At 49.4% G+C, this 19,983-nt stretch overlaps 1 protein-coding gene across 1 annotated transcript; it reads left to right on the plus strand.

The window, feature by feature from the left end:
- The first annotated feature begins 1,137 nt into the window (after positions 1 to 1,137).
- Positions 1,138 to 19,630, plus strand: Mturn (maturin, neural progenitor differentiation regulator homolog). Its single transcript, XM_041640220.1, has 3 exons — positions 1,138 to 1,414; positions 8,159 to 8,281; positions 18,144 to 19,630. Exons 1-3 carry the CDS (start codon positions 1,253 to 1,255, stop codon positions 18,246 to 18,248), a joined length of 390 nt encoding a protein of 129 aa, XP_041496154.1. The 5' UTR covers positions 1,138 to 1,252; the 3' UTR covers positions 18,249 to 19,630.
- Positions 19,631 to 19,983: the final 353 nt, after the last annotated feature.

The following is a 19,983-nucleotide window of genomic DNA, read 5'->3' on the forward strand; positions in this document are numbered from 1 at the left end:
CATTTAGGTTCTGTGTAGAGCAGTATGCTTTTTTAGGGCAAAGCTGTGCCTCATGCATCTTTGGTAACCCAACAGATACTCCACAGTTACTGAACTAAACTGGTTTCAAGGAAGACAGGTGGAATCAGAAAATTGTTTTACACGGTCAAGTTCTAGGCAAGCTAAGGAAAAGATCCAGACAGCTGTGTTGTGCACGATGCCTTTGGGCTTCAATTGACTAAGGGGAGTCAAGAGAAAGAAAAATTCCTACCCCGGAAATGATCTAAGCAGATAACTGTGGAACAACACCTCTGAGCTTTCAGGAATAAGAGGTGCGTTAGCTGGACTTGGCTAGACGGCCAGTTTGCTTGGGCCATGGCCTACCACTCATGTTCACAGCCTCAGCTAGCAAGCCTCCTGGGTCAGTAGGCCCACTTTAAAAACAACCACGGATGGCCATTTATAGAATGGATGCTATTTCATGTGTCCTTTCAAGTGCTCTTCCTGCAGTCCAGTGTGTCTCTTGAGCACGCAGCATCCAGAACAATCAACAGGTGAAGTCAATGGTCAGGCCACATGCTTTCCAATGAGCTGGGGATCAGTGGTAGTTTGCTTGTATAGGAAAAGCACGACTCTGGGTTCAATCATTAGGAACTCAAAATGCAAAACAATGCCCCAACTCCCCAAAATCAACAATCAAAACAATCGTTGGCCATTCTAGGACACTCAACATAAATTCGGGCCGAATCATAGTAAAGGTATTTCTAAAAAGCACATCTTTGCGTGTTAAGAGTACACTTCCTCCCAAATCAGTCTAGAAAACACATTCAGGGTTCCTTGGAGGGCCGAATTTTGATTTCTGTAGATAGCAAAGCTGTTTTCCTAGGCTCTCGCAGCACCTCTACCATCCACCCTGGCAAGGGCCAATCTGTTTGTAGTTCTGGGAGCGACTCAGATGCTGGGGTAAAACTACTACACTGGCTCCACACCAAGGGTCCGGAGCCAGCTCCGCCCCACCCCGCCACCACCTGCGGAGATGGGCGACCCGCCCACATCCTGACGTCACCGAACTCCGGGCAGCGCCGGGTCGGGCTCCGGGGATTGGTCAAGGCTCGTGACGTCACGATCCCGGGGCGGCCCCGGGCTGGCGGGGCCCCCGGGTGCTTGGGTTCCTTTCAAGACGGGCGGCGGTGGGGGCGGGGCGGAGGCGGAGCGGGCGGTGTAAACAGACCCGGGAGCCGCGAGCCCCGGAGGAGGCGCGGGTGGCGCCGCCATGGACTTCCAGCAGCTGGCAGATGTCGCGGAGAAGTGGTGTTCCAGCACACCCTTCGAGCTCATTGCAGCCGAGGAGACCGAGCGCAGGATGGACTTCTATGCCGACCCGGGCGTATCCTTCTACGTGCTGTGTCCGGACAACGGCAGCGGCGACAGTTTTGTGAGTACTTGGAGAAGGCGATCTCCGCTGTGCCCGAGCTCCTCCAGGGAGGCTGGGTGGGGTGGAGTGGCAGCGCCAGGGCGCCCGGGGCCGCAGAGCCAAGGTGTGGCAACCTCCCCGACCACCCCGTGCTCGACGCGTGGATCAGAGCATCCCCAGGGAGTCCTTGTGTGATATCCGCCGGGCGGGGCGCACAGCCCCTGGGTCTAGATCCGAGGTCCGGTCCAGAGAGACGTTCTTACCCTTCGGGGTCTTAGACACAACTCTGCAGCCGCCCCTCCCCGACAAGGTCCCCGCCCCAAGCTGCAAATCCCTCGGAAAGACACAAAGCCTCTGTCTACACCCGCAATGCTAGATCTTTTGGAACCTATTTGCGGAATTACGCCCAGGAGCTTGAAAATGCACGCGCGTGCACACACGCGCGAGCGCGCTCTCTCGGGGTGGGGGCACGCCTATTCCCGGTTCCACGCTTCCCTAGCTCCTCAATGAGCTGCCAGGGAGTGTGTGTTCCCAGTGCAGGTTCTGGCCAGCCATGAGGCTTTTGTGACCCCACCGAGGCCTTTCGGCTTTTCCAGAGAAAGAACCTACACAACCCGGCCCAGAGGGACCAGGACCAGGAATTACGGTGGCCAAACGTTTGGCCTGCATCCCACCCACTAGGGATCCTGGCGCTGACAGTTTAGGAAGGGGATGCAGAGAGCACGAGGTTGTGACGGGAGGCGTGGAAGCAGGGCGGGGATGGCACGCCATGGAATGTTCGTAAGCACTATAAATAATAGTCCCCAAATGTAAGATGGAGGCAGCTGGGAATGAGGGTTATGTGTGGTCGCTGGCCTGTGGCTGGAGCAGGCGCTGCTGCTGCTTCTGCGGAGGGAGATGGGCGGTGCATCGATTGGCTTGGCTCATCAGGTGGAATGACAAAGCTGGACATGGACCCCAGGCCCGGCGCCCCAGACCCATTCATGGGGAAGTTCAGCTTAAGACCCGTGAGACCCAATCTCAAAATAAGTATCTCACCGGTAGAACAGTTCACAGTGAAGACAGCTAGACCTTTCTCAAACCCAGACAGGACAAACATAGGCTGGGTGCACACCTGGCCAATATGCTCCTGGCATTGGGTGGCAGCTAGATTTGAGTTCTGTCCACTTGTCTTGAGTTGCCTATCCACAAAATTGGCTTCCTAATACCAGTTCTCTGGCGATCATTTAGGTACATCTAGCAGTTTGAGGCACAGCATGCGTCCTGCAAATTTAAAGTTCTGGGACCTGGTGTTCCCCACTCCCTTTGTTAAAACCCCTTGCCTGGAATAAAGGATGTAGCTTGGGGGATAGAACTCTTGAGTAGCATGTGTAGAGGCCTGGGTTGGATCCCCAGCACTGCAGAAGTGGGGATGGGGGTGGGGTGTAATCCCTACATTCCCTGTCAGCCTAGGATCCTGAGATCTCACCCCAAACAGTTTTCCCAGTGGAGACAGATTAAACTATTGATTCATGTAAGCACGCCTCAGCTGTCTTTACAGTGTTGGCTGACCATCTGGAGAAGGGGATGAGGAAGAGAGGATAACTCCTTGGACACATTAGCACTGTTGCAAAGATTCTGGAGATGGTGATGATCAAGTTGCCAACCACAGGTGTTTTCTTAGCCATCTTGCTCCTCGAATCTGCCAGGTTGAGTGTGCTAAGAGCGCTCACCTCTTGGGTCTTGTCGTTTTTTCTCGGAAAATCTGTTAGAGTATCCAAAGAAATTTGAGTTAAGTGGCATCTCTGCTATCTGAAGATTTGGGTAACAGTAAGAATGTAACTTTACTGTTTACCTCTCAATTTACAAAGTTTTAGATCATTGAAAAACTTGCAAACATTGATGAGGAGCTTGATCTTTCCTGGGTCAGGGCTAGCCAACATACAAATGGCATTGTGCTCATCAGGACATTTAGCTAGCTCAGAAGTGATATAGCAGCCCTGATTCTGCTCAGACATCCAAGCTCCCACTTCTATGTGCTTAGAGACATCCTTGAACCCCTCTCTGGCAGCTTAAATATCTGTGGCCTGTTACCGGACTTAAAGTGGCAGCCTGTTGTCAGTGCCTGGTGGGGCTGCTGGAGAACGTGTCTGGCTTGAGCTCAGCCCTCATATCTGGGAGCCTGTGTTATGGCAATCACGGTAAATGTTGCTGCCATCCATATGATAGATCCTAGCCCCAATTAAAAACCTCCTAACTTCCTCTTCCTCACTTCTGCGGTCCAGATCATCAGAGTTGTGCCAGCATCGTGGGTAAGCCATGTGCGGTGCCCTCCATGACTGTGAAAGCAGCCTAGCCATCTCCACCAGCGTCTCTCTAGAGTATCTAAAATACAGGCTAGAGCTTGGCATGGTGGTGGTAAGCCCAGCATTTAGAAGGCGGGGTAGGGGGATCTCAAGCCAATGCATGACCTATCTCCTGACATTTCTAAGTTCCTATAGCACAAGCACTTCCTGCCTCAGGGCCAGTGAGATCTGAGGATCCTACCCTCAACTGCTGGGGTTAAAAGTTTTTAAGTGGGGACCGGGGATCTGAACTCAGGACCACATGCTTGTACCACAAGTATTTTACCCACTGAGCCAGTCTTTACCCATCTGCTCAGCCTTGAAAGATGACGCCTTATTGGGCCTCATGAAAGTTCTATGAGGTAGATGTTATACCCATTTTATAGATGAGGAAACTGGGACTCTGATAGCCCAGACCTCTGTGCCCTTGCTGAAGATTGGCCCATGGTAGCTCCAGAGACCCAAGGACAAAGTTTCTTTTGATTGCCACCCCTCTGGGCAGCTCATTGTTGTCTCCTCACTTCTCAGGCCACCCGCCCATGTAGCCCCTTTTCAAACTGCCCATCATGCTGGGAGTTGTGACTTTGCAAGTGGCAGGAAGGCCTGTGCCACCCAGGCAGAGGGGTGGGCACTCAGCAACTGGATGGCAGTTCCCTCTTCTGCCAACTCAGAAGGTCCTGGTGGCTATCAAGTCTGAGAAGGGAAATGTGGGCAGCCATTCAAGTACCAGGTGGACAGAATTGTGTGTGAGAGCGCATGCATGTGTGTGTGTGCATGAGCAGATATGCAGGTATGTATCCAATTGGTTGCTCTCCTTCCTTGTCCGTTAACTGAGAAATACCCTACCATCACCTACACTAGAAATTACTGATTGTGGGGAGGGCTATGTTTACCTAATAGTTCCACCTTTTCTGACAACCCAGAAGAAACATATGTGCATCCACATTTTTGTGCAGTTTTTTTATCCACCCTCAAACCCACACAGAAACAATAGTCATATTCTTAAAGAAGCAATACTCACAGAGGGACTCTGGCTATCTCTTCTATGTATGTTTACATAGTTGTAACTTGTGAGCGTGTCTCTGTGGTGTTTTTAAATGGAGCTGCCTTGTGGTTTTGTGATGGTGTGAAGGAGGGAAAACTTCCCTCCACCTGCTCCTTTTGGTTTCCCCACCCACCGAGTGGACTAATCATATGCTAAGCCGTTCTTACTGTGAGCACTGTACGAAGAGTCCTGTGTGCGGTGGCGTTGCCTTATTCCTAGATGTTATTTCAGAGGAGAACAAAGCCATTTGTATATTCAGCTAATCATGAAGAGGGTAAAGTCAGGGTGCTGTGAGTCCAAATAATGGGGAAAAGCAGTTGCTGATTATCTGCTAAGTGGTAGACAGTTTGCAGGCTGACACCTGAGCTCTTCAGACCCCCTCTGCGGATAACCTGCCTGTCACTTACCTGTGACTGAGTCAAGGGTCCCTTAGGCAGCTGGCACAGAGGTAGTTGAGGATATGCATGCAAGAAGGGGTGCTCCCTGCCTTCCGCTGTGCATGTAACCACAAGCGAGTTATTTAGCCTTTTGAACCTCAGTTTCCTCCCTGACATAATGTTCAACACAATGAGCAGGCTGCCTTAGTTATGGCTAACCATGCTCTTCCCAGTGGGTGTGCTAGTACATTGGGTACCACAAGGTGGCTTGTGGTTTTTCTGTTTTATCTGCTCCACAGACAGACATCAGTTTTAGGTTAAGAGACACCAATTAAAAATAGAGCTACAAGTGAGTTCCGGAACAGCTAAGACTGTTATCCTGTCTCAAAGAACCAACAATACCTCCCCTCCCCCCAAAAGAGCAAGAATAGCAGACACTCCTGACTTCAGCTCAGATGGTCCATGGGGAAATTGGTTTTAGGACCTTCTTCAGTTGCCCAAATCTGAGACTGCTCAGAGCTGTTGTGTGAAATGGCATCTTTACACACACCCTACACACATTTCCCTGTATGCTGTCTTAGATAACTGAGGATGCTTACGACACTGGGAATGTAAATTAAATACACATTGTTCTATATTGTTCAGGCTAATGCCAAACATCACATGTTCAGTACAGATGCTGTCTTTCCCTTCAAGTCATTCCCATCCTGGTCAGGTCGCATGCACGGCTCAGAACCTGCGACTGTGGGAGGTTGGTTACACAGCAATGAGAGAGGCACACAGCGCAGGCAACAGGTGCTCAGATAGAGTCCGGGGTGTGCTCCAAGCCCTCTTGACTTCATCAGTTTATAGCAGAAAGTCTATCAGCATGCCCTTCAGGACAAGAAGAACTCAGCAGGGTTGAGTAGTCTTACTGATCTAATGTCACATTTTGATGACCAGATCTTGTCATCTCTATATAGAAAGTAGAACACGCTCCCTTCCTGTTGAAAGTGACGTGCTTGTTTTGTCTTAGCTGGGTGAGCTCAGGCCTGATGTAAGAGAGAGGAGAGTCACAGAGGGCCTGTAATCACAGTGTTCACATCAGGCATTCGCTGTGGGAGAGGCAGGCCACTCAGGCGTGGTCCGTGGAGGCTCCTTCGCTGCAGCTCATGGCTCTGGTTAGTATCAAAACTGCTTGAGTTCTCCATGCAAAGGTTTGAAATGTAGCCCGCCTCAATCAGGTACTCTGGGAAGTGGGCCTGGAAATCTGCATCGTTACAAGCTTCCAGGTGATTGTCACCTGCTCCACTTCACTCTTGGCCTCCTTGGCATCTCCTGCCATCAGGGGCAGCCTGCAGCCCACTGTGCCCATGGGCTCCAAGCAGCCTCTGTACCCACAGGCAGCTAGTATTCTTCAGTCTGACACCCCCACCTAAGCTAGCTGTGACTGCAGCCAGCTTCTCCAGTTCCTGCTGGACACACACACACACACACACACACACACACACACATGCTCTCCAGACTTCTCAGATCACCTTGTCTTGTATTCTAACACTGCTAGATACCTTTAGTTTGGGAGAGAAGTAGTTTAAATAAAATGAAACCCTTTTTATTTTTAAATACAGTAGCTATAAGCTGATTAGCAGTTAATAAATGGTGGGTTTTTTTTAGTTGTCATATCCCCACTTAGACCCCAACTGTGTTAGAAGTCTCCACAGCTATTCATCCTCCAGTGACTAAGAGGGCGGGCGATGAGATGCGCTCACAGGATAGCAAACTGAACTTCCTAGGGGGATACCCCACTTCCGTACAGGAATGATGGTAGGCAGGAGGTGTTACATGGACCCCTCGGAGTACTTACTTCTCTATTGAGGTCTTGTCTCCTACTGCCTAGCCTCTGCGTCTCCTCCAGTCTACCAGACGCCTTCCATTCCCAGGCCTCAGCACTGTCTTCTCAGTTTACACCCTCGAGACAGACCCTTGGTACCTGAGGGCTGCCCTGTGTTCCTGACTGGTTGGCTCTGCAGACCTAGGCCTTCTTCATCCAGACCTCGCCAGTCTGCTTCCCCAGCTTATCTGCATCTTTGACCATTGTGGGAAAAACTTGTGTTCATTTTAAAGCAATGTTCCCCAGCCTCAGTAACAACAGCAACCCTAAATACAGGTTCCACGTACACTAGGTTGATCAGTGATGCCTAGGTAGGATGCCCACCTAAGGTGCCATGAGGGACAACCAAGCTTCCCAGTGACTCCGTGCCAACCTTGCAAATTCTCCTAAGTTCGTTCCGTTCTGAAGAAATTTACCAACACCCCCATTCATGGGGCGATCTGCAGAGGGAACACCTTGTTCCGAGTTCGTGATTCCAGACTATGGTTAATTAATTCCTCAGTGGTAGCTGAAGGCAAAGTAAAGGAATTTGAAGGCCGAGGTTCTGCTTTCTCCTCCCTCCTCTTTTGAAATGAGCCTCATGCAGTGCCTGTGCCTGCTGGAGACGGTGAGCAGGGGTGATGGTGAGCGGGGTGACGGTGAGCAGGGCTGACGGTGAGCAGGGCTGACGGTGAGCAGGGCTGACGGTGAGCAGGGGTGACGGTGAGCAGGGGTGATGGTGAGCAGGGATGATAGTGAGCAGGGGTGATGGTGAGCAGGGGTGACGGTGAGCGGGGGTGATGGTGAGCAGGGGTGACGGTGAGCAGGGGTAATGGTGAGCAGGGATGATGGTGAGCAGGGGTGACGGTGAGCAGGGGTGACGGTGAGCAGGGGTGACGGTGAGCAGGGGTGATGTCTGTCTGCCTCCCTGCTCTCTGGTCATGTGTGAGCAGATGGCAGACAGGGCAGGTGAGACTGGGAGCATGAAGCTTGGGAGAGCGCTATGGATTTGACCTTTTTTCTGATCCCTTGCCGTGCCAACAAATGAAGACCTGGGAGGGGGGATGGATTTCACCCTGTAAGGGAGGCCAACCTTGAATGCATGATTCTGTGAAACTCTAGGGTAACGGACCTGTGTTCTTTGTCTCTCCTGCCCCCGTGGGGCCCCAGCACGTGTGGAGCGAGAGCGAGGACTGCCTGCCCTTCCTGCAGCTCGCACAGGACTACATCTCTTCCTGCGGCAAGAAGACGCTCCATGAAATCTTGGAAAAAGTCTTCAAGTCCTTCCGACCTGTAGGTGCTGCGTGGCTCCTGAAGCCGCCCTGTCCCCTTCTGTAGGGCACCTTGATAGCAGGGATGGTTGGGAAAGAGGCAAACCCGGGATGACTGCTTTTCTCTTGTCCACTGTAGGCCCTGCGGTATAAAGGTAGCGGGCAGTGGGGAGGCCGAGGGTGGGATGTGGCAGGGCTGGTTGGTGCAGGAATGGTGGCTCTCTCTAGCATCACTTGAGATGAGAAGTACTGAGAGGGTGGAAGAAACAGAGCCTTTGCGAGATAGTGGAGTAGTCCATTTCTCACCCCGTAGACCCCAAATGCACCTGGAAGTAGTGCAGGTTTTGCTTGTTTGTTTGTTTTATCATAGCAGTGCCTGCATCAGGAAGATAGCCACAAATCTAGATAAAGCCCATCCAGGTTTGTGTCTGTGGGGAAGGGTAGCATTATTGATTCTTTTTCTCGTCTCAGTTCTCAAAAGCGCTTCATAAAGCTTGCGTCCCCTCTTGGGACTTAGGACTTTATTTCTCTGGTACACTGGTGGCCTGCTTTTGTGAGAGCTGATGGTGTGTGAAGTTTATACTTGCCCCTAGCTTGGTGATCCCTTCCCTCTCTCTCCCAAAGCCATGCCTAGCATCACGCCCCGCCCCGCCCTCGTTTGCTTCCCTGCCCACTGTGGATGTAGTCCATGCATTCAGTGCTGTGCTGTGGAATTGCTGTCTCTACTTCTCCACTAAGCAGCTCAAGCTTGTTTTATGGTCCAAGGAGGTCAGTTGCATAACTGCCTTTCTGACATCTCAGGGTTGGTAAGTGTTTTGCATCTTTCGTGCCTCCTGACTGGCACTTCTGGTATCCCTCAGTTGTGTGTGGCATTGTCTAAATGCCCAAGATGATAGTAGCTTATCCAGAGAGGACTTGTGCTGGTGCTGTCAGGCCTTGAGAGCCCTGTCAGCCTGGGGTGGTCTTCAATACTTGTAGTTCCCAGACATTCTAGGTGATGAAAAGATGGGCTTCAGATCTTGTCTCTCTTAGCTCATCTTTGTTCCAGGGGTGTGGGCCTTTGGAGGGCTCCAGGTTAAAGTGGGGGCCCTGTTGTGTTCTGTTCCCGTAGAGGCCCTAGGCATTGACTCCCTTCTTCATGGTTCTTTTTTTTTAAGATTTTATTTATTTATTATGTATATAACATTATTCCTCCATGTATGCCTGCACGCCAGAAGAGGGAGTCAGATCTCATTACAGATGGTTGTGAGCCACCATGTGGTTGCTGGGAATAGAACTCAGGTCCTCTGGAAGAACAGTCAATGTTCTTAACCACTGAGCCATCTCTCCAGCCCTTCTTCATGGTTCTTAGAACAATATATATATACTTTCTTGCTTCCCAGTCAGGTTAGGCCAACCTCTCTGGCTTCCAAGACCTCCCCATACTTAAGAAGCTATTTCCATACTTAATGTGAAATGGTCCTAGCTGTTCTCAGGAGAAGGATTGTCCTAATCATTCAGCCTGCCATCATGAGAAATGGAATCTCAGTGGCGCTTGTCACATTCTCTTATTTCAGTCACCAATCTGTCCTTCTAGTCTTTTCCTTGATAATTTTCTAAGCCACTTTGGCTTGTCAGGAGTGGTGAATGCCCGCCAACTCATTTGGACCATTCCCTACTCTGGTCTAGCACAGGAACCAGGTGGAAAACATTGTGTTCCCTTGGGGGAAAACAAGATATGCAAGTACACCTGGGTGTGTCCGCAACAGGTGCCAAGATGGCAGGAAATAAACCAGGGATGAGGGGAAGAGGTGTTAGCCTGAGCTGGGTGGTGGTGGTGCATGCCCTTAATCCCAGCACTCAGGAGGCAGAGGCAGGTGGATCTCTGTGAGTTTGAGGCCAGCCTGGTCTATGAAGCGAGTTCCAGGACAGCCAGGGCTGTTACACAGAGAAACCCTGTCTCAAAACAACAACAGCAAGGAGTCTTCAGTGAGGAGAATATTTTGGAGTCTGCAATGATCATAAGGGGTGGGAGTGTCCAGACACAAAGACTAGCAGATCTGAAAGCCTAGGGTACAGGAGGTATCCATGTAGCTACAGGGGTTTGGAGTTGGGAACCTGGGCACAGTGAGAAGGGAGTCGAGGAAGACATTGGGTCTCGTAGCTGTGGAAGGACTTGACTTTACCAGTCCTGCAGAGCCTAAAGACACTAGAGCAAGAAGGCCATGCTGATACCCTCTTTTGAGAGGTTCCCTCTTGCAGACTGAAGTGCTCAGATTGACTAGCAGCAGCAAGACCAGTGCCATCTTCCAGGCAGATGTAAAGACAACTCAAAAAATAGCAAAAGTGGAACAAGAACCTCGGATCCTGGAAATGGCTACAAAGTAGACCCAGCTGGCCTTGCTGTTGGGTTGAAGTAGAGTATGAGAAAATGAGAGAAAGGTGGAACCTGAGTTTCTTGCCATGCACTGGAGGAACGTCACAGTGATAGACTGAGGCTGGGAGGGCGGCAGGAAGAGACGCATGGGCCTGGTGCTGTTAGAATGTCGTTTTGTGGGACTGGAAAGTCAGGGGGGAACCTGTGTCCCTTGTCCCCTGCTTTTCACCTCTATGTGAAGTTGTGAGGTTTTGAGCTTAGAAAGAAGGCCTAGGCAGGATCTGGCTGCTGTTATTCTAGTGGAGAGAAGACCTTATCCAGGTAGGGGGATTGCGAGCCAAGAAGCCAGCACCGCATTCCCTGGATGTCAGTGGCCACATGGCAGCATCCCCAAGGTTGCCTTCACCGGTACCTTCAGATAGCTGCCTTCTGGGTGTGCAGATGCGGGACCTTAAAATGTCACTGTGCCCCCTTCCAGCCACTGCCCTGTGCAGTCTCTCCACAGGGATAAGGGCTTATCTTGCCACAGCCTTCCGATGGATGTCCCGTGGAGCCTCGGGCAGCCCCTGTTTGCGTGACCTTGCTAAAGCTGGGTGCGTGGCACTTACAGCCTACAGAGCGGTATCACCTCAAGGCCAGGCCACCTCTGTGGACTGCACTCCCTTCCTCTCGCCTGCACTTCCTACACGAGAATAATGTCACAAAGCCTCGCTCCACACACACTGACATCTGATTGGATCTCTGAAGAAAAATTACTCTTTTTTCCTTTCAGCCACCCTACTTCTTTTTTTTTTTTCTCCTCCTCATTTATTGTATTTCCCACAAAACGCACTAAGCATCCATAGTCAAAGCCCAATAAAGGACAGCAAAGCATACTTGGCTTTTGCCATCTGGGCACTGGTTAGAAGCAGCAGTAGCCACAGAACAGAGGGAAGCCTTTAGGCAGAGCCTGTATTAGATCAGGCATCCTGTGAGATGCTGTGCAGAATGAGCAGGGGCACCCACCCCGTCATCTCATTCCACTCTGGGCTCTTGGGGGAAGTATTTCTGAGAGGTTGTTTGTGAACATGTACTTCAAGCTGCCTGTGTAGGCTCCGTGGGTTCAGACCCCAGTTCTGGCCCTTGCTGGCGGAGTGCCTTAGACAGTTTGACCTCTGTTTCTCGGGTTCTCCATTTGTAGGTGAGGAATGAAGGCAGTTACCTTAGGGTTTCTAAGCTGCTAAATCTTCTCAGCAACAGCCCAGTTTGGCTGGGGGTGACCTCTCTGCACAGTAGTCACCAAACAGATGCTTCTACTGCTGTGTACGGCTGTGTACCATGCAAAATACAGGTGCAAAGAGTTGGTCCGGCCTGGTGAAGCATTATGTAGTGAATCTAGGGTTTTGGTAGTGAAAAAATATCTTGCTAAGTGATTTCAACATTTTTAACTGAAATATATGGCTGGATAAGGAACCTTTCAAAGGTAATGGAAGGGTCAAGAAAAAGATTATCAACCCTGGTTTTTGCACAGTAATAAACCCACCGTACATGGCAGGTGATGTCTATAAAGAAGATAAATAAATGTCTACTCGGAGGCACATACTGAAGAGCTTCCGGGTGGTGGGTGATTTTTATTTTTTTCTTTTCCCTATTCTCTAAGAGTCCTATCATATTCACATAATCATAAAACATATATTTTTAGAAATCTGTATAATTTACATGTGTCAAAAATGCTAGAAATTAGGGAAGGACTCCTTGAGACTCAGAGTGCTAGGCAGTGCCCTCCTGCAGAGACCCGCTGGACACACTGAGCACAGGCGGAGAGCTGACCCAAGCAGGGTCCATCTTGGCTGCCTGACTTAGAATCCTTAGAGAATCCCAGGGAGGAGAGACTGCTCTGCCCCTTTCTATGTGACATCTTGCAGTTTTCTTAACCTTTGTGTTCCCATCTTTAAAATAGGGCGAGCTTCTGTTTCACTGCCCCGTGGATCCATGGGCAATGTCTAAAGCTAACCGTCAACACAGGACTGTCAAAGTCCAGCTGCCCTGGGCCACATGGACTGGGTGTAACAGTCCATCTTTCTCACCTAGAGTGACCCCCATTTCTCTCCACTGGAAGGGCCTCTGGCCTCATGAAGGAGGATCTGAAGCCCAACTCTTCCCCCCTCACTGGCGGCACACAAATGTAGATGGTATCGCCACTCACTGTCGCCACCCGAGAGTAGCACTGCTCTGGTAATGACTTCAGAGACCATTGATAAATGTGGACAGTCATTTTCCTCACTTAAGTACTCCCGGGTGACTATTCCTGGCCTTCGCATGAGAGATCTAGATAATGGGCCAGTGATAGCGATCCTCATTAATGGCAACCTTGCCAGTTATTTCTGCCTCTTTTCATCCCTTATTTGATGGCAAATGTCAGATGTTATTGCTGGTAAGCAAGCAGAGCAGGAGAGGAGAGAGGGTCTCCTAATGCCAGATTCTGCCCCCCCCCTTCCCGATTTACATGAACATGAAGGATTGCTACTCTCTCAGCGAGTTGCCTGCCCCGCGAGCCCCCCCTCCCCCATAGAGATCTGGTCCTATCACTGTACCTATGGCAGTGTTGAATGCTGTTTGGGCTAATGTTGCAGTAATGGCCCAGTCTGGCCTTTGTTCCTGAGGCTCCCGTGGCTTCTTTCTCCCAGTCTTCTTGCGGAGGAGGCTGCTACATTGTTTCTTTTCTCAAGAGGGGGCTCTTACCAGAAGAATACTCCCCTGAGTCTGGACACTGACCTGAGGGAAACCAGTGTTTTTAGGTTGCATCCAGTGGCCCAGGAGCCAGTGATGACTCCACACAAGAATATCCCTCATGGCTCAGAACAGTGCCATCTTGCTTCAGCTCCTCCTACATGGCCAGTAGCCTTGAAGAAACAGAAGAATCCCCGGGTGCTGGGCTTGCCAAAGTGGGACAGGAAGTCCAAGGAAAACTTTGCCCATGTGGATTTTGAAATTTAGCTTTTCCGTATCTTTTGTTTTCTGCTCCTGTTATGGACATTCAAACCTTGTCATATTTTAGCCAGGCAGTGGTGGCGTACACCTTTAGTCCCAGGGTTCAAAATGCAGAAGCAGACAGATCTCCGAGCTTGAGTTTTGGCACGGACGAGGTCCTCCTCTAGCGGCGCATCTGCTACTCTTGCCCATTTGACTCTCGTCTCGCGTCGGCCTCTCATCCTGATATGGAGAAGACTGAAACCCAACACGAGTTTTAGGATAAACAGTTTCTGAACCCCCCAATGCTTTAGCCAGTCTTGCTGCCCATAGTGGCACTTCTGGACCCCCTTAGAGCAAGTTAGAAATGCAGAGATCCCTCGGGCTCACTGAGCCAGGGTCTGCATTGTAGGTAGTGTTCTTGGTGACTCAGAGACACAGTTAAGTGTGAGAAATGCTACCTCTCCCTTGGAAGAAGTGTGCCGGGATGCTCGAAGCCCCAAGGACATGCTATACACACCAAAGCCCTAGCTGATCCAGGATGCTCTAGAGGCCATGTATGCCTTCTCTCCCAGCGTAAACTCACCAGCCCTAAGTGCCTGATGTGTGCCCTTCCGGGGTGCTACCTGCTGGTCACAGCCTCAAGTGATTTGCACCTTTGTCCCCAGGACCTGAAATTAGTCCCACAGGTGACAAGGGCCTAGAGAACTTTAATTCTTGAGTGACACAAACTCTTCCTTTCCAGTAGAGGCTTGCGTGGTCCAATGGGCCTAGCAGTCTGTGTGATTGTGGACTGTTCAAGGGAGTTTTGTGGTCAGCAAGGCCTGGAAGTGCTGGTGTGTTCCTGTACACAATGGGCAGAAACTTGAGTCCCAGGCTGCTGAAAAAAAATAGTCACAAAACTAGGATTGCACAGTGGTAGCTACCGTGAATTATTTGGCCATTCCAGGCCTATCAGCGGGATTTTGCTGTTTCCATTTTCTCGTAAGAACCAGTGGGCACAGTCACAATAAGGGCTCCAGCTCTTTGCCAGGCTGTTTGTCACCCTACCTCTGATTTAGATCCCCCACCACCCTTGGCATGTGACAGTAGTGCTGGATTGTTCCATTCTGCATGGGGCTTCTGGACCTCCTGGTAGTTTGCCACCCTGCCTGTGCTTCTGATTTGTCATAATGTAAATGAGTTGCATGCATTTCCTACTAGGGATACATTTTGGAAACATTCATTGCCCAGTCGAAAACACAGAAACTTCCAAGTGTCAGGCACAGCATTGATAGGCATCTCTACAGTAGCCAGCCTGGTAGGTCTGGTGGGAAGATTGCAGGCCTGTCACCAGAGAGAATCCTGGCTCTGTCATCTCCTGGGTGATTCTGTATAGTCTCGCAGCATCTCCTGGTCTTGAGAACCACGTGGGGATGCTTGAGATAGCACTGGGCACACACAGTTTTCATTCAGTCTGAAGCATGGTGAGCCAGGAGTGCTAAGAGCAAGTTCTAGGATGGAACGCAGAGGTTAGCGGGGAGTTCTCCTTTCTTCCTGCTTCCTAGCCTGCTCATTCACAGCAAGGACCTCCCTAACTCAGCACTGCAGGGAAGAAATAGGAGGAGGCTGGAATGGGCCTACTTGGGCAGTGGGAACTCCCTAGATAGCCCAACGAAATGCATACCTGCAAGGCTGGACAGTGGACACACTGTGGACATTAGCTCTTTCCTCTGAGCTGCAGCCAGTGTCCTAGTTATCGCTGTACAGAGAAGAGTGTGTGCCAAAGGTCAAAGGCTCCAGACTGCAGGTCAAGAACCATCTTCCCTCCTCTCGGGGTGTTTTTTAGAATCTGTACCAAGGACCCTTAGATGTCCAGAACCACTATGAATGGCATCTTCTCTTCCCCACTCTGAAACCTCAGGGGCTATTCAGATTCACAGAGCGGAGGATGCTTCCTGCCCTCTGGGAAGGGCTTCCCTTGAAGCTGGCTCTCTGAGGCTAGAACTGTGTGCTTTGAAGTCAGGGAGCTGAGCAGGGGGAAAGGTGTGGTTTGTGCCAGTCAGCCTGCTAGATCCTTTTCAGCAAGGCGTGCTGAGTCTAGGAGGGGATTGAGAGCCTCTTATGGCATGGCTTGAATTGGGGTGAGTAACCCAAGCGCCCTGTGGGAAGGATCATTATGGATACATGCATGTACAAGCATGCCTCGGCTGTACCATTCTCACCCATGAATGTCATGGCTAACTACAGTTTCCCACTGAGCCTCAGAATCCTCCCAAACCCAGCACTCCAAGTGGCCAGTTGCACCTCAGATTCATCTAATGGGATGGATGCTTTGACTTTTATAATTAGTGGTCCCTTGCTCTTCAGTGATCCTGTGTCTCCTCTTCTGCTGTTGAGATGATGCGGAAGCTGCTGCATCAGCCCTGCTGTGACAGATATTGCAGCGTTTCTGTCACTTGACACTTCCACTCTGCTGTGTCATCAGCAGCTCTTTAACTAAAAGCTGACCGCCAGCACAGCAACCATCCGCTTTCACCATGACTAGCCAGCTGTCTTCTCTCGCAGGAGGCAGTTTTAGCCTCTCTCTCATTAGAGTGTGAGAAGGAGACAATGCTGACACAAAGAAGCTTCTCTAGTCTTCCAAGGACACATGAGATCCTGGGGGCCCGGGCTGGACAACCTCTCCCTGCCCTTTCCTCCAAGGGACACCAGCAGTCATGAGCTGGACAGGGACAACACACATCTGCAGTTGGCCGTGGTCATGTAGCCTTGTGACCAGCAATGCTTCACAGATGATTTTACCCTTTCCTAAGACTCTGAGGCTGTGAGACTTTTAGAACTTAAGAGTGTAGACCTTGTCTCAGTCGGGGCTTCTGGCTTCCTGTTCCCCCATTTGAGCCACAGGGAGAGTGAAGGAAGGGTGGCAGAAGGGTTGAGGAGCCGTGTGAGGAATAAGCAGGCCTACCTTTAATGTCTCGATGCAGCTAAAGTTTAGGTCATTGGGGCCCCTTGGTTAAGAGGCCTGAAGGTAACAAGTCTGGGGTCTCCGTGTGAAAAGTCTTTTGGTCACTCTGCTCAGTCATTACGTGCAAAAAACCCAGGAACCCCCAAGTCCATGGCTTTCTGCCAGCACACAAGTCTCAGTTCATATTGCTCATGACCAACTCAGTTTCTAATGAAACTACTGCTATCCCGGGGCCAGAGAGATGGCTCGACAGTTAAGTGCTTTCTTTCCAGAGGACCTGAGTTCGATTCCCAGCACTCACACCAGGCAGCTCACAACTGCCTAGAATGCTAGCTCCCTAGAATCTGACACCAGCACTCGCTTGCCCGTAACCCAAACACGTACCTGCATACATAATTAAAAGTATTTCTCTGGAATTTACCTTATTTCCCATATCATAATCCATAAAGGATTTGTGGAACATAGATGAAAAGGAAGCTGGGGAAATGGCTTAGAGCATCTGTTGCTCTTTCAGGGGACCCAGGTTTGATTCCCAGAACTCACCCGAAGGCTCACAACCATCCTTAACCCCAGTTTCAGGGGGTCTGATGCTTTATTCTGAGCTCCGTGGGTACTGTGCATGCACATAACGCACACACAAATAGTCATATACATAAATACATGTCAAAGGATTTTTAAAGATGAAATGGAAAAAAGTTGTCCACAATCCCAATCTTACAGAAACTCTTATCCCCCCATGCGTGCATGAGTGCACACACACACACACACACACATATACACACTCACACACACACACTCACACACACTAAATGTTTACAGAAATAGAACGCACCAGCGAGATGGCTTGGTGGGTTGCAGTGTTTGCGGCCAAGGCTGGGGACCTGAATTCTCTATCTAGGCTTCACACGGTGGAAGGAAAGAACCAACTCTTGCAAATTGTCTTAGGATCATATACATACTGATATAAGTGCATATAAACACACAAAATAAATAAATGTAATTTAAAGAAAACTCAATTTTGAATATATTTAATTACAGCTTTTCCCCTGTGCATCCATATGAGTTTTAAGAAAATGTGTATCATAGTTAAAATGTAATTTTATCATGTTTTTAATTTTATGTGCCTTTTATCATTAATTTTAAAATTCAGTGTTAAGTATATGTAAGATTCTATCTTACTAACACGCCATAAAATTTAACCCTTTGCTGTTGAACATCCTAGCTGTCTTAGCATTTTTATCTCTGTGCTTCTCTTAATAAATATCCCCATGTATTTGGGGGAGAAAATAAACCAGAGGATTGATTTGGGGACATTTCGAAGGGACATTAGCACCGGTCACAGTGTGATTCACTAACATGCCGGCTATACCTCATATAGGTGTAGTTTGTGGATCTCTGTGCTTTGACATTTAAAAAGGAGCCTCTCTGAGGTACCCAGTGAAATTGATAATCCATGAAGCTTCGATGTGTCTTCTATTAAATTTGTAGAAGCTGTGGTAATGGTGGGGAGTTGAGTTCAGGGGGATACTTGCTGTGTACAGATGAATTTGGGTCCGGTGTCTTTGGTCTTCTGCCTGAAGTCCTGGCAATCCTTACAGCTGTTGCTTCTCTTGTCCAATTGTAATTCTGTAGCTGCTGGGGCTTCCAGATGAAGACGACGCCTTTGAAGATTACAGTGCGGACGTGGAGGAGGAGCCAGAGGCCGACCACCCCCAGATGGGGGTCAGTCAGCAATAAACTCCTAGGTCGCCTTCCGGAAGGGGAGTAAGCCCTGTGCTGCCCATGAGGTCCTGTGCTCCCCGGTGGGGTCCTGTACTCCTGGGGTAGCTTTTTGTATTAGCTCTTCAAAACAGGACATCTGGCTCCTGACATCCAAATGAAAATGAAATACCTTTCAAATGACCAAACCATTTCTGTGATGAGCTTCGCTCAGAAGTGATCAGAATTTCTGCCCCGCTTTGCCGGGGTTTCTGTGGAGATGTCTTGGTAGCCTTTGCCACTTTGAAGTTAGAATCCGTGTTGTGGCTGCCTGTTCCCTCTTGAGTTTATGTTGGAGAATTAACATTTGCTGATTGGAATGTAGAGAACGCTGAATGTATTAAGGATGTGTTTTGAGTCCTCACAGGAGACCTTGCTGAGGAAAAGCATGACAGAGGAGAAATGCAGCCTGCACTTTTTATGTCCCTTTGACGTGTCCGTAAGTGAAAGGTCTTGCTTAGGAAGCATGAGTTTTACTCTCTAGTCGTGAACTGCGCAAGCGCAGATGCCGAGGGTGAGGGCGGCTGAGCTCCTTGGAGAGTTTCTCCACTGTTAGATTGGTTACCTGAGCATGTAGCGGCCAGCCGCTGGTCAGTGTAAATGTTCCGCGGCTGTTCGATCGTTTTAAAACGTGCTAAGTCCAAAGCCACTTTTAAATTCTCATAGTGGAAAGTATAGATGGGGTGAAAGATATACATTATTGATTCCTTAAAACTGATTCTAAGCCTGCATATGAAATGAAACCTTCACCTTCTCTCTTATGATGAGACGGCAACTTGTTAAATCATGGAAACAACCAGAATCCGAGTAAGTGACCCTTAAGCTTTGAAGCCATAGATGAAATCTAATAGGAAAATAAACCAGGAAAAAAAAATTAGATGTAATGAAATCCTTTACTTTCCTAATCTTTTATTCTTTAGAGAATGTCAAGGAAAGGCTCCCCGTGAGTTATTTTATTTACAATGATAATGAAATACTCTAGGGAGCCTCCATGCAGTGAAATTGTAAAGTGATGTGAACGTGGGAGTCATAATTAGGGAATTACTTAGTTAAAAGAGGATGTTTTTGATGATCAGGACACACAGACAGCTCTCAAAAGTAACTGCTGTCATCCTTTTACCAATAAGTACCAGGACATTCTCTAATGCCATCGGGAGACCCTCCCGTGTCTCATAACTTAGGATGCAAGAATTCCCCTTCACAGCACTTGACTCCTCCGTGCATCCAGTGTGGGAATGTCGTGCGTGCGTGCACACGCACACACGGACACACACATGCAATCTGATTATGTTATCAGAATTTTAAACGCAAACCAAACCCACCACCACAGAAGCTTGTGTACATGGTATGGCAGCCGTGTCCAGGCATTTTGTTTTTTTTTTTTTTTTTTTTTTTTTTTTTTTGGTTTTTTCGAGACAGGGTTTCTCTGTGGCTTTGGTTCCTGTCCTGGAACTAGCTCTTGTAGACCAGGCTGGCCTCGAACTCACAGAGATCCACCTGCCTCTGCCTCCCGAGTGCTGGGATTAAAGGCGTGCGCCACCACCGCCCGGCCAGGCATTTTGTTTAACCTCCATGAAGGGTTTAACCTCCATGAAGGGTCTCATTCCTTGGTGCACTGTGGAGTTTAGTTGCTGGGTGATGGCACATTGTGGATTCTATCTGTGCTTTTCTACCTGTGTTTTTATTTTCCCTTGAAGTCGCCCATTGGCACAGT

Source organism: Microtus oregoni, unplaced genomic scaffold (assembly GCF_018167655.1).
Source record: "Microtus oregoni isolate MIOR12 unplaced genomic scaffold, Mior012 000062F_ref0000492, whole genome shotgun sequence".
Lineage (NCBI taxonomy): Eukaryota > Metazoa > Chordata > Mammalia > Rodentia > Cricetidae > Microtus > Microtus oregoni.